The 15,691-nt window shown below is 41.8% G+C and overlaps 1 protein-coding gene across 1 annotated transcript in view; it reads right to left on the minus strand.

Annotated features, from left to right (window-relative positions):
- The window catches only part of LOC137348057 (unconventional myosin-Id-like), a 552,237-nt gene that overhangs the window by 339,178 nt on the left and 197,368 nt on the right, over positions 1 to 15,691 (minus strand). Inside the window, exon 14 of the mRNA XM_068013182.1 lies at positions 10,941 to 11,073. Within this exon, the coding sequence (XP_067869283.1) occupies positions 10,941 to 11,073 (133 nt within the window). The remainder of the gene's footprint in view (positions 1 to 10,940; positions 11,074 to 15,691) is intronic.

Raw genomic sequence — 15,691 nt, forward strand, 5'->3', positions numbered from 1 at the left:
AAATGGCCTAACAAGCCACTCAGTTGTTAAGGGCAGGGATGGGCAACAAAGGCCGTCTTTGCCAGTGATGCCCACGTCCCCTGAAAGAATAAAAATGCAGACAGTGGTGTTTAAATCCCATTGGAGTCTTTACTGTAGCAATGACAAAGACCTAGGTATAAAAGTCAGCACCTAAGTGGTGAGCCTCTGATTCAAAGTAGGAAGGGCATGCTCTACTGACAGACATAGGTGTACATTTTCGGAGACTCTGCTCTCAGCAAGCAGTGTCGCTCTGGAATCGAGCGGAGGTGTCAATATTTCAGATCCACAAACCCATTGACTGAGATTCTGGCCTGAAATCAGATTCCTCCAAAAAGATATTATAAATCTAGTTTTACAAGCACATTACAAATATGATATAATTTTTTAACTAGTTTCTAATCCTAAAAATGAGCATTAAAATTCCAGATTAGGTCTGTGGTTGTCTTACAGAGGACTTAAGTTGCCACCAGTTTGAGTTTGGTATCAGTGTACATCATCCACTTGCAATATCAATTTACTACTAAAAATTTGACGTGTAAAATCTTTGATTACAACCATACTAGACATGCAACAAATTAATTGTGATATCTCTATGGTGCTAAGTTAGCAGCACTATTATTTGAGCTACATCATTACAGAAATACTTCCAACAAATTAACTGTGGTACATTTAAAGGAGGTTTCAAATATTTAGGGCAGCTATTGTGGCTAGAATAACAAACCAAAGATGCAATAAGAGGGATTTGGAGACTGCAAACATCACAAATGAGATAAGGGTGTAATCAATCACCACTGTCAGTTTAGATGGTTAGTGTCCTGAAAAGTAAATCAAAAGAAACCAGCCAACATTCTGCCTCTTTCCATCAGGAGTAAAGCAATCCTGGAAGCATAATGAGAGTCAAAGAATGCATATATATCAGCCAGCTCCCCTTGACAATGTTATAAGTCAGGTCACAAGAACACTGCAAAGGTACAGATCCTCTGTCATTCAGTTTCTGCTCAGATGAGCAGAACTCAGCTTTAATACTCCAAGCCCGGACCCATCAGCAGAAACACAATTCAAAACTGGCACATATCTATGGTATGCCAGAACAATAAAGTTACTGATGGCTGTGCAAAGACATCTGAATTATTTGTTTTGAACTACTTTTCATCAAAAATGCTTTTTGCCTCTCTCATTTGTGGCTGTAGAAATGGTTACTCTAAACTCTATGACTGCAGCGAAGCTCACATGCATCGACATTTACAGGAAATGCGTCACTTTGTTTTCAACAACCCACTCAATACTTGGGCACGCCAACTAAAGATTTCTGGTACCAGCTGGACAATGCTGCGGTATGAGAAGGAACCAACAAAATCACACACGATGAACCCCTACAAAGATGTTTTTTAAGTTTGTACAACGGTAAAATGAAAGATCCAATTCTGAGAAAAGGTACGAACTTGAATTATACTTGCTGACTTCCATCTTTCCTCTTACTTGTCCCTTCTTCAAAATCCAATCCATTTTTTGTTGAGGATTTAAAATAGGGTTGTTGCACATGTGACAGGTTCCTTTGAAATGACCAGAAGTTAAGTAATAGCAAAATTCCGAACTTAGACTTCAGAAGTTCTCAGGAGCACTTGTAACTAATTTCAAGTCAGGCTAGCACAATTCATTTCAGCATTAACATGCCTTTCATTAAGTCTATAAAGACTATAATACATCCTGTTCATGCTCCCAATAACAAGCAGAAGTTGGAGTATAATTTAATCTCATTCAAGGAGTAATGAATTTCACATGCACAGGCCTGTCTTTTTGCCCCTTCCGCGCAACACCATTACCTCTGCAGTCCCCTTGGATCTATCCTTGGCTTCCTCATCTTCCTTATCTGTATGTTGCCTCTTGACATCATCATCTGCAGTCACATGGCCAGCTTCCACATGTATGTCAAAAACATCCAGCGCTATTTCTCCAGAACCTCTCTATCCCTCTGTGTTGTCGTACTGCTTGTCCGGAATCCAGTCTTGCATGAGCCACAATTTCCTTCAGTTAAACATTGGTAAAACTGAAGTCATCATCTTCGGACCCTGCCACAAACTCCGTATCCATTCCCCTCTTCAGCCATTGACTCAGGCTGAACCAGACTGTTTTCAAACTGTGTATCCAAGCTGAACTTTCAGCCAGTAATGTCTGTAGCACAAAGAGTCCTACTTCCACCTCTGTAACATTGCCAGCATCCACCCACAAATCAGGACATCTGCTTCTGAAACCCTCATTAAGGGTTTGCTACCTCCAAATTGACTATTGCATCATTATACAAAAGCAAAATACTGCAGATGCTGGAAATCTGAAATAAAAACAGAAAATAATGGAAATGCTCAGCAAGCCGGACAGCATCTGTGGACAGAGAAACAGAGTCAACTTTTCAGGACGATGACCTTTCATCAGAATTGGGAAAAGTTGGAAATGTGATAGGTTTTCAGTAATTGAAAAGGAGAGGGTGGGGAAAAAGAACTAAAGGGAAGATCTGTGAAAAGGTAGAAGACAGAAGAGATTAAATGACAAAAGGGTTGGTGGTGCAAGGCCAAATGGAGTGGAAATGCAACAAGTAAAGGAACAAAAGATGTATCTAGAGGAGGTGTGAATGTCAGAAAGATGAATAGCTGCCACCTGAAAGCAAGGAAAAACAAGACAGCAAAACCAAAACATGCAAAGATAAAGGAAACAAAATGGGAACAAACGTCATGGTCTGAAATTTTTGAACTCGATGTTGAGTCTGGAAGGCTGTAAAGTGCCAACTCGAAAGATGAGGTGCTGTTCCTCAAGCTTGCATAAGCTTCATTGGAACATGCATGAGGGCAAAGACAGGTAGGTTAGTATGATAGCAAGGTGGAGAATTAAAATGACAGACGAGTGGGAGATTGGGGTCATGCATGCGGACTGAATGGAGGTGTTCCGCAAAGCAGTCACCCAATCACCAAACCTCCTGTTATGGTCAGGTGGGAGATGACCTCTCAACTGACCGAAGACAGTGACGAAAGTTCACAGACCTGAAATATTAACTGTTTCTCTCTCCACAGATACTGCCAGACCTGCAGTATATTTCCAACACTTCCTCTTTTTATTTATGACTGAAGACAGCGTCTTGTTACAAAATTTGTTTTATCCCGAGTGTTTTAATGGTCAAACAGACAGGTTTTCTCGTACGTTTAAAAGAAAGATAAATGTTTATTATACAGCACCCAAAAATGCATGCAACTTCACCTATTCTCACCTGCACAAATGCATACAGATATACACATACACACACAAGATAGAGATTAAAAGATCACATACATTTAGGTCTGATGTTTTAAAAGTGCCCTCTGCTTAACTTGCGTTTCCCTGGGGTAAAGATTTGGAATGATGCAGACCTGTATTCTTTTCCCTTGTTCACTGAAGAAAGGCTTGCGATGTTTAGGAAGACGGATGCTCTGCTTTGGACTGCTTTTGTTATATTCCAGTTACCAGTGGAAGGTTACCAGTGAAGTCCTGGTATGATTTCTCAGGTAGAGAGTTCAAGGCCAAACTCCAGTTGCTGCTTACATGCAGTTCACAGCGTAATCTTCGGCAGGGCCCTATCTTTTCAATGGCTTAGATGGGATCTTTCTCTTTTCCTCTGTTCTTCTGGCTTTGTCACCCCAGAACGTCTTTTATTACAACTCCCATCAGAAACCTGGTTTCTTTCATATGAAAGAGTTTCTCTCTCATTGTTCTCATAAATGCTATCTGATGGTGAGGCCATTGTTAGACAATGGGGTCTGGATGTCACTCATCTTCATAAAGTGAAGTCTTTTCACACCCATTCTCTTGAGTTCGAATTTGGAGTCACCAAGCCTGCAATGCATTAATGCAATTCATTGGAGAAGTAGCCATTAACACAGAATGGGTCCTTTACATTTTAATGCCTTCTCCAAGGCTTGGCCAGACACGAAGATGGGCTCGAGGTTCTTGCAGTTTCAATGTGTATTAGCAGTACAGAATAAGGTCACCTGATCTCTCAACTCCATTTAGTTTTGGAGGAAAAGTGACTGTTTTGGGTTTGTTTCATAAATTCATTATATAGTTCATTATTTCTCCTTGCGTGAGCATGACACTTCCCAGTGTAGAGCAGAACTCACTGTAAGCAGCGAATACAGTATATATAATTGAAAGAAGTACATGTAAGTTGCTGTTTCACCTGGAAGGAGAGTTTGGGGCTTTGGATGGAGAGAAGGTAAAAGGGCAGATGTTGCATCTCCTGTACTTGCATGGAAAGGTAGTGTGGGAAGGCAAGGTGGTGTTGGTGGTGATTGAGGAGTGAACCAGGGTGTCGTGCAGAGAACCGTCCCTTCGGATTGCTGAAAGTGGAGGAGAGTGGATGACGTGTTCAGTGGTGGTACCAGGCTGGAGGTGGCGGAAATGGTGGAGGATGATCCATTGAGTATGGAGGCTGGTGGGGGTGAAAGGTGAGGACAAGAGTAACTCTATCATGGTTCTGAAAGGGAGGGAAAAGAGTGAGATAAGAAGTGTGGGGAATGGGACAGACACGGTCGAGGGCTCTGTCAACTACAGTGGGTGGAGGGGAGGACTTCTCAGCTGAGAAAAAAGGAAGACATATCAGAAGCACTGGTATGGAAGGTTGCATAGAACAGATGCAACAGAGATGGGAGAACGGAATGGAGCCCTTACAGAAATCAGGGTGGAAGTGCAGTCAAGGTAGCTGTGGGAATCAGTGGGCTTATAGTGAATATTAATTGATAGCCTATCCACAGAAATGGAGACAGAGAGGTTGAGGAAGGGAAGAGTCAGAGATGGACCCTGTGAAGATGAGAAGGGTGGAAATTGGAAGCAAGGTTGGTGAAATTTTCCAGTTCAGGGCAAGAGCATGAAATTGTACTGAGACAGTCATTAATGTACTGGAAACAGAGGTGAGGGAGAGGGCTCGAGTAGGACTAGAACAAGGAATGTTCCACATATCCCACAAAAAGGCAGGCATAGCTAGGACCCATGCAGGTACCCATTTTATTTGGAGGAACTGAGCGGAGTTAAAGCAGAAGTTGTTCAACGGGAGAACAAGTTCAGTCAGGCGGAGGAATGTGGTGGTGGATGAAGACTGGTTAAGCCTCCGTTCAAGGAAGAAGCGGAGAGCTCTCAGGGCATTCAGGTGGGGGATAGATGATCAGGCAAAGTCAACATTGTTTTACAAAAAGAAAATTGTGTTTGACAAATTAGTGTTTTTTGAGAATATAACTAGTAAGGTAGATAATGAGGAACTAGTAACTGTAGTATACCTGGATTTCTAAAAGACATTGGATAACATGCCACACAAAAGGTTAACAGGCAAGATAAGGACTCATGGAGTTAGGGGTATTATATTAACATTGTTATAGAGCATTGTTAATTGGACAGGAAGAAAAGAGTAGGCATAAATGGGGTATTTTCAAGTTGGCATACTTTGACTAGTGGAATGTCGCAAGGATCAGTGCTGGAGCCTCAGCTATGTAATATCTATGTTAATGACTTAGGCAAAGAGACAAGAGAGTAATGTATCTAAGTTTGTTGATGTGGAAATGCAAGCTGTGAGGAGGACACATATGATGCAAAGTGATATAGATAGGATAAGTGAGTGGGTAACAAAGAGGCACATGGACTATAATGTGGGGAAGTGTGCGGTTATTCACTTTGGCCATAACAGAACAGCAGAATTTTTTTTTTTCTTTTTTTAAAGGTGTGAAACTTGTAAATGTTGATGTTTAGAGAGACTTGGATGTGCTCATAGAAGGAACACAGAAAGTTAGCATGCAGGTACAGCAAGCAATTAGGAAGGCAAATGGCATGTTGGCCTTTATTGCAAGGGGATTGCAGTACAAAAATAAATAAGTCTTGCTACAATTGCACAAGACTTTGATGAGGCCCCACCTGGAGTACTGTGTGTTCGGTGGTGGGTCGTGGTCAGGAGAGTTAGGAGAAAGTGTCGGAGAGTTGGCATTTGGCCTCTGCTAGGTAGAGGTCAGTTCGCCTGACAACAATGGCACCACCCTTATCAGCAGGTTTGATGATAATGTTACGAGTGGACCTAAGAGAACTGAGTACACTAAGTTCAGAGAGACAGTTTAGAATAAGAGAGGGGAGCAAAGAAATTGACACAGCTAATATCATGCCAGCAGTTCTCAATGAAAATATATAAAGAGGGTAGAAGGCCATAGTGAGGGGTCCAGGTGGAGGGAGAATACTGGACACTTAAAAGGGTTCGATGTGCCTGGGCAGGACTCCTGGACAAAGAAGTGGGCGCAGAGGTGAAGGCGATGGAGGAACAGTTCAGTGGCATGCCGAGTTCTAAATTCATTGAGGTGGCCTTGCACCACCAACCCTATTGTCATTTAATCTCTCGTCTTCCACCCAATCACAGACCTTCCCTTTTGTTCTTTTTCCAACCCTCCCCCTTTTCACTTGCTTAAAACCGATTACATTTCTAACTTTTCCTAGTTCTGACGAAAGATAATCGAACTGAAGCGTTAACTCTGAGTATTTCCAGCATTTTCTGTTTTTATTTCATTACCATTATCCATCCCATTCTCCACCCTGTGTAAACTTCAGCTCATCCAAAACTCTACCGCCCATATCCTGTCCCAGATCCTCATCCTTGCTAACCTACACTGGCTCCCAGTCCCCTGATGCCTCAAATTTAAAATTCTCATTCTCAAGCTGAAATATCATCATGCTCCTTCCTACCACCATAACCTCCTCCAACCTGCCTTTCCCTCCGCCTCCCTCCCCCACAAACTCTCTGTTCTTCTGACCCTCCCCTAACCTCATCATTGCAGATATGCCTCCAATCATTTAGGCCCCACTCTCTGGAATTCCCTCCCTAAACCCCTGATCCACCCTCTCCTCCTATAGGATCTGGCTTAAAATACATCTTCCACCAAGCTTTTGGCTATCCCAGCTAATGCCTCCTTCTTTGGCTCAGTGTTCTTTTTTTGATTACCTCTCTGAGAAGCACCTTGGGTGGTCTGTTTAAGTTAAAGCCACAATATAACTGCAAATTGTTATTGCTTCAGAACCTGTGATTCTTATTTAAATACCCTTTCCTCTTTAAGCAGCTATCATTGATTTTCCTTCTGTTCCTCTTTTCCAATAATTCTTCAAATCACAGTGAGTTTCAGTTTTCTGTACAGCTCTATGCACACAGTACAAACCCTAAAAAGTGAAATCCAGACAGTGTGTTATTCCAGTGTGGTGGTACGCTATTAGATTAGATTAGAGATACAGCACTGAAACAGGCCCTTCGGCCCACCGAGTCTGTGCCGAACATCAACCACCCATTTATACTAATCCTACACTAATCCCATATCCCTACCAATCATCCCCACCTGTCCCTATATTTCCCTACCACCTACCTATACTAGTGACAATTTATAACGGCCAATTTACCTATCAACCTGCAAGTCTTTTGGCTTGTGGGAGGAAACCGGAGCACCCGGAGAAAACCCACGCAGACACAGGGAGAACTTGCAAACTCCACACATGCAGTACCCGGAATCGAACCCGGGTCCCTGGAGCTGTGAGGCTGCGGTGCTAACCACTGCGCCACTGTGCCGCCACACGCCGCTATTCTGCTGTAGCATGGGACATCACGCAGGTTCAGCCCTGTTATAAAGAGCCATCTCCCATAAAGGAGGAAGCAAACATAATAATTCCATATTGCCATTGAGCATGTATCACTAAGATAAAAAAAAACAGCAGTAGACCTAACAGCTAGTTACCTATCCACCATCTTATGGAGATGTGTAAAAGCATTTTTTTTTTTAAAAAGGAAAAAAGTTTGCAAAACCAAAGAATTGCAGAACAGGACACTTGGGAGAGAGGGCCACAGCAGTTAACAGTGCGGAGTCTTGGGAACCTGGTTGTAAACCAGCCTACATCCATAACAATAAAGCAATAAAGGCTGTTATTTGGTGATCTTTCTTACCTGATTTAAATATTGGAGAGTAATTCTTTCTGCAAATCTAACCAATAAGGAACTGTATATTCTCCTCCCTCATTTATATATGCTCAAGTCAGAGCTATCCTTTCGCTATCGAGACTGAATTTAGACATTCTTCTCTACAGTTATTAATCCATTACATAAGGCTACAGAGCAGACCTATCTATGCAAAGATAGATAGTACGCACCGGTCAGTCTACCCACTGTCATTTTTCCACTTGATTTGTCCACCATCTCAGCACATGTAGTGCCCTAAGCCCAACTATTTTCAGCTGCTTCATCAATGACTGTCCCTCCAAAGTAAGGTCAAAGATAGGGATGTTCGCTGATGACTGCACAGTGTTCAGTTCCATTTACAACTCCTTAGATACTGAAGCAGTCTGTGCCCACATGCAATAAGATCTGGACAACATTCAGGTTTGGGCTGATAAGTGGCAAGTATCACCTGCGCCAGGCAATGACCTTCTCCAATAAGGGCGATTCTAAACACCCCGCCCCTTGACACTCAACAGCATTACCCTCACTGTCAACATGCTGAGGGTCACCATTGACCAGAAACTTAACTGGACCAGCCATATAAATACGGCAGCTACAGGAGCAGGTCAGAGGCTGGGTATTCTGCAGCGAATAACTCATCTCCTAACTCCGCAAAGCCTTTCCACCACCTACAAGGCACAGGTCAGGAGTGCAATCGAATACTCTCCATGTACCTGGATTAATGCAGCTCCAATAATACTCAAGAAGCTCAACAACATCCAGGACAAAGCAGCCTGCTTGATTGGCACCCCATCCACCACTTTAAACATCCACCTCCTCACCACCATCACACTGTGGTTATAGTGTGTAAGGTTTACAACATGTACTCGCCAAGGCTCCTTCGACAGCACCTTCCAAACCCCCAACCTAGAAGAACAAAGGCACATGGGAACACCACCACCTGCAAATTCCTCTTCAAATCACTCACCATCCTGACTTGGAAATATATCACCATTCCTTCATTGTTGCTGGGTCAAAATCCAGGAATTCCCTCCGAACAGCACTGTTGGCATTACCTTCACCACAAGGGCTGCCGAAGTTCAAGGCGGGGCATCAGCTCTACCTTTTTGGGGCAATTATGGATAAGCAATAAATGCTGGCCTTGCCAGCGACACCCACATCCCAAGAACAAATTTTTAAAAATCTAAAATTGGCCAGTTTCAATATGATTGAGGGAGGCGGAGTTTCTGCTGAGATCCTAATCCTACTTTTTTTTTGAAGAATAGCCACGGTTAACAGGCAGAAGCAAGATGTTACTTCTCAGAAGATCACATATGAGCAAATTGTAGTTGGGTTAATAAATAGTACCCTTGTAAAGCTATTGCAATGATTTGGTGAAGGTGCAACAGTAAATGACGCACACTAACTTTAAGATAGAAAGGAAAGGATGGTCAGCACAGACTCGGTGGGCCGAACGGCCTGTTTCAGTGCTGTATCTCTAAACTAAAAAAACGAAAACTAAAGAATCTTCATTGAAACAAAGAACCTAGAAGAGGAAAAAAAAAAGCCAAAGGCACTGGATCCTAGGTTTCACAAAATATGTGAAAGGCAGATAAATCGCAGTCTGACAAAAATAAACTCTGGTTGAACAAGCTGACAATCCCCTGTCTCCCTCATTCGTAGTGCAATTATTTTCTTTTTTCAATCGATTTGTACAATAGCTATTTGCGATTCACTGTCCCTAAAATCAATACAGTGGAGAGCCTTTCATGCCCAATAAGAAAATAGAAAAAAAACCCTTCATGCAGAGATTCCTCTCTAACAAATAGCAGAAAGCAATTTGGTTTTGTACTTTAACACACAATGACTTTAGTTTGCTATAGGCTGAATCATTGCTACAACTGTCACACAATTTTCTCTGGCTCCTCTCATTGCCCAGGCAAGTTTTTTTGTTTTCCAGTTCAGACAAAATAAAACTGTGTTTCCTTCACCCAAGAGTGAATCAGATGCTGGAAACATTTGAAAAAATCAGGAACAGTTTTTAGTCAACCTCCAGTCCAAGAAGCAATTGGTCTGTACTGCAAACAGTTTAATGGCTTTCTAGTTTACTGAATCTTACAACAATTGTTCATTTTATGCAATACATCCTCCAAGGGCATCAAGACTCAAACATAAGTTTCTATTAGCTCAACATCTGATGAGATCTGATAAGATAGCTGTGAGTGTCTTATGTAATGGTTGATGCCAAGATATCAAGTGTAAGTAGGTGAAAGAAAAACATAAAAAATATTAATACTATAAAAATACACTGCAGTAGCTCATTCTAAATGCACATTGCTAATGTAAGGAAACCAGAGGCTAAGTCAATATTAGTAGATGAATTCTTAATTGTCTTGGTGCACTATTTTACTGGAAGCAGAAACCTATTTATTTTAAACAGGTTCATGTCTCCTTTGAAATTGGCTGAGCAATGTCATACAAACATGGCAATGGCAAAATCTAGACTTTGGAATCCAGGCTGAGGAAGAGATTCTTCTCTGCTGGAGGACATTTCCTACTGGGTACTAATGCATGACCCAATGCCCTTTTAGGAGCTATTTCAGATTTCTAAGGGTTGGGACAGTGCATTTCCCCCCTCCATTTGTTGGTATCTGTAAATAGGAGGATTGCAGATTTACAGTTGAAAACATATTGCTACACTTTTAGTATATTTTGTGGTGCCTGCATTATGCACGTTGATCTGGGTTTTAATCAATGTCAATGCTGCTTCTTCTTGGAAATTGTATTTTAATTAAAGGAAGTAAATTTTGTTCATGAGAAAGCAGATATACCAGAATTAGAAACAACAGGTAAGATGATTTCACCATAAAATTTGCTTGCTCCATTCCACTGCTAACATAGAGAAATGGAGTGAAGTGAAAATGTTAAACACTGAAGTTTATGGGCAACTTACTTTTGATGCCAAGTTTTCCACCAATGCAATCATGGAGGATTTGAATAAGGTGGCAGCAGTTAAAGGGCGCTTGGTCACTTCTGTGATGCTGAGCTTCCCCTCTGGCCACATATTCTTTAGCACAGGATTTGAGCTGGTGAAATACAAAAATGGTTACTCATCAATCAAAACTTTAAAACACGGCAGATGAGGCAATGTCCATTGCATGTTTCATAGATTTTGACAGTGACAATAGTCAATGTGGTGCAAAACATTTTTTAAAGCTGGCTTATATGGTCAGGCTAATAAAAAAATCCACAGTTTGCAATTTATTTACTCATGATAATAACATATTAAAAAAATGATTCATTTCTTTCATAATCAAACAGCTCTACATATAATACACTTGTGGGCCCACTCTAATAATGGTTCAACCACAAGCTATCCAATCTAAACACTGGGATCAAGGCCAAACACCATGCATTATTTAAAAGATCCCCCAAGAAACACTAGCAGAAGCTAATTTGCAGATCTACATTCACCTTTCAGCCAACTTTCCTCCAAATCCCCTGTCTGCCAGGTGAACTGTTTTCAGTACCTATTGTATAAATGCACATTACCTTCACTGATCAAAGCATCAAATGCTGCAGTGCATGACACACACTAACAGGTTAATAAAGTTCCTTCAAAAAGAACTCAGTTTAGGTTTAGAACAAGTGTCCTACAATGAATTCACTCACTCAATGGTGAGATTACAGAAAACATTTTAAAAACATAAAAATGAATCAAAGAATATTGCATTAGTTATGGCCCATCCACAGGCCCAGTTTCATTCCCATGACTCGGTACACTCACTGCAAAACTGTGGAATAATGTGCCAAAACAATCGGGATTTTTACCTAGTTTCTGGCCAGAGAAATTGCAGATTACTGTGGTTACGTACTGCAAGTCTCTGCTGTTAAATCTGTTTCTTACTTTTTTTTTGGAACGCTGGCCTGTTCTAAAATGAATGCTTCTCTTTTCCGACTGTCCTTTGTTTTCATACAGTTCATACCAGAACTCTCTGCCCTTTTCACAGTTCACACTGGAAATCTTTCCCCTTCTTCCAGTTCACACCTCAACTCTTCCCCTCTCTTATAGTTCACACCAGAATTCTGATCCCCTATCCCAATTCCCACCAGCACTGTTCTCTTGCCCCACACCCCTATTCCCACAAAGTCACTATTCACCCTTCATGGCCACTCCTGGGTCCGAGCTGATATCTCTGCGGCGTCAGGGAATTGGACAGTACTGCACGCTGCAGGCAGAAATTCTCCATCTCATGAAATGATTGCACAACAGAAATGCTTATCAATAGCATGCAGTAGAGTTCAATTCCACTGGTGATGGGAGCAGCTGAGAAGGGCAAGTCAGGAAGTAAAGCTGGACAATTCACATAGGGAGGCATTATATATATATATATAGATTCCAGGATTAAAGCACCAATGACTTTGACTTTCAATTCATATGATCATGAGTTTCACATCTTTGTACATGTGGTTAGATCAGTTTGCAGCAAAAAATGGTTTAAAAAATTGTTCCATGCAAAAGCTAAATGTTAACATGCAGATGGTTTATAAAATGATAATTCCCTTCTTCTAGCAATGTTTTCCTCTCTGGAGACAACTTACATTACTATAGCACCATAATGCAGAAAAAGCATCCTGAGGTGCTTCACAGAAGTGTAACTGGAAATCAATGGGTGCCAAGCCGAAGGAGGAGATATTAGAATGGGTGACTAAAAAATGTGGTCAAAGAGTTATGTTTAAAGGAAGGCCTTGAAAGGAGAGGGAAAGGTGGAGAGGCTTAAGTGGGGAATGCCACAACATCATGTCTAGGTAGTTAAAGGCATGGACGGAATGATGAGGCAAAGGGAGGGAAAGACACACAAAAACACAGAGATGGTAGAGTTCAGGGCTAGGTAGTGTTGTAGGGTTGGAGGAGGCTATAGAGGTATGGAGGGACAAAGCCATGATGGTATTTAAACATGAAAATTACAATTTTAAATTGGAGGCATTAGGAGAACAGGGGTCCATGTAAGTCAGCATGGACAAGAGTGATGGGTGAGTAGGATGTGGTGTGCGATAGGATAAGGGCAGTGGAGTTTTGAATGAGCTGGACTTGATGGAAGGCAGAGGGCCATATTTACAGCAGTAGATGTGATAAGGTCAGTGGTGAGCAATGTTACAGAGCTGGAAGGAGCTTTGTGATGGAGAGGATATGGAGATGAAAGCCAGTTCGGGCCAAAAGGAATACAGAAGGTACAAGTAGTTTGGTTCAACTTGAGACAATGGCCACAGAGGGGGAATGGAATTGGCGCCAAAGGCACACAGTCTGTGTTTGGACGATGGCATCTGTCTTTTGTGTCTTTAACTGGAGGAAATTGTGGCTCATTTAGGACTGGATGTTGGACAAGCAGTCTCAACATAGAGGCAGTAGAAAGATCAAGAAGTCGTCGAGCTGGATGTCTTCTTTTGAAAGATGACCATATGAATGCAGAGGATGCCACCAAAGGGCAGGATATAGATGAAGGCGGCTAAGTTCCTTGGCTGCCTCCAATAGTAAGAGAAGCCTTTGCTGGAGTTGCTGTTGAAACGATTGGAGAGGCAGGAGTGGAAGTAGTTGTCAGACAAGGATGGCAATTGTTTCCATATCTTTCCCAAGTGACTATTCTTGAAATATGAACCTAGAAATTAAGTGCTGACAATCCAGTTACCATATGGGACATTATAGCAAAGCCTGCTCCAATTCTCACCTGATGTTTACATAATGGCTGTACCAGCTGAAATTGCTGGATAGCAATGAACAGGAACCCTGGCCATCTACCATCTCAAATGAGGAAATGTCTTGATATACATGGTTAGGCTACATGCAACCATAATGGTCGATTCACCTTAGGGAATTCTGCGAATGCAGATTATTTTAAAATATGGTGCCATATGGGTAGAAATTTAATATATAATTTTGGCACATTTGCTAAATTGAAAAAGGTTGCCGAGGTCATGTTACACATGGCCATTAGCTACCATAATCATAGACGAAAAATGCCATTCAGCCCATCAAGTCCACGCCAGCTCTCTGTACAGCAATCCAGTCAGTCACTTTCCCTACTCTATCCCCGTAGCCCTGCAAGTTTATTTCCTTTAAGTACCCATCTAATTTCCTTTTGAAACCATTGATCATCTCTACTTCCACCACCCTTGCAGGCAGCGAGTTCTAAATCATTACCACTCGCTGCGTAAAAAAGTTCTTCTTCACATTCCCCCCTGCATCTCTTGCCCAAACCTTAAATCTGTGTCCCCCAGTCCTTGTACCATCAGCTGTTCTTTGTCTACCTTATCTAAACCTGTCATAAACTTGTATACCTCTATCAAATCTCCCCTCAACCTGCTTTGCTTCAAGGAGAACAATTCCAGCTTCTCCAACTTAACCTTGGCGCTAAGTTCCCTCATTCCTGGAACCATTCTGGTAAATCTCCTCTGCACCCTTTCAAGGACCTTCACATTGTTCCTAAATGCAGTGACTAGAATTGGATGCAATACTCCAGTTGTGGCCTAACCAAAGCTTTATAAAGGTTCAGCATAACTTCCCTGCTTTTGTACTCAATACCTCTATTTATGAAGCTCAAATTCCGATATGCTTGCTAGCCACTCTCTCAATATGTCCTGTCACCTTCAAAGATCCATGCACATGAACCCCCCCAGTCCCTCTGTCCATGCACACTCCTTAGAACTGTGACATTAAGTACACATTGCCTCTCCCTATCCCTTCAGCCAAAATGCATCACCTCACACTTTTCTGTATCAATTTCCATCTGCTGCTCGTCTACCTGTTGCAGTCAACTGGTATCATCCTCACTGTTTCCCACAATTCCAAGTTTTGCAACATTGGCAAAGAAGTCACCAGCCTTTGGCAAGGCAAGGATCAGCACTCGTTGAGTCTGGCACCCTAGACCACTCGGCTATCCTGACAACTGGTTATTCCAACTCTTCATCTTGCTTGGGGCTCGGAAAATGTAATTGGAATAGGGAACAAAAATTTGAACAAATCGGTAAATCCTTAACATAACCTGAGTAGATTACCTTCATGGTAGTTATATATTGTCTTACTTTCACTTCTGTTGGTCTCTTTGTGATGGGTAGATATTCCAGCTGGACATGTAGAAAAATGACCTGCTTCTACCTTCAGCTCTTAACAGGAGACCAGGTACAACTCATCTTAGTTTTCCATGTTTGCTACTGGCAAATGGTCTTGCTTCAATATGGCACCCTGCTCATAGCACAGCAGCCAGCTTGAATTCACCACTTAAGAACCAGGTGCGCAAGCTTGAATTGAATAACTGTGCAACAGTGGCTCAGAGCTCCAGCAAGCTGTGCCATGACAACATGGCACTTTCAGCTCCAGTGTTTCGAGTAAAAAGTACTGCATAATTATAATGTTAGACTTTCTGCTAAATTTAAATATCCACATTTTAAAGTGGCTTGTGGGAGGTCGCTCTCTGATTGAGACAAGGCTGTAGAATAGCAGGAGGCAAGTCCAATTTGAACATAGCACGTATGGAATATTTAAAGACAAACTGGGACAGACATGGACTGGATTGCCTCATTTCCATAGTTACCAATAAAATACCAGGATAAGAGTAGCAACTGTGAAAATAAGATAAATTACTCTCCAGAAAGCCAAGTTTTCCCCAGATAGAAACATTCTCTGCTTCAGTAGAAAAAAAACTTTGT

Source organism: Heterodontus francisci, chromosome 33 (genome assembly GCF_036365525.1).
Source record: "Heterodontus francisci isolate sHetFra1 chromosome 33, sHetFra1.hap1, whole genome shotgun sequence".
Taxonomy (NCBI): domain Eukaryota; kingdom Metazoa; phylum Chordata; class Chondrichthyes; order Heterodontiformes; family Heterodontidae; genus Heterodontus; species Heterodontus francisci.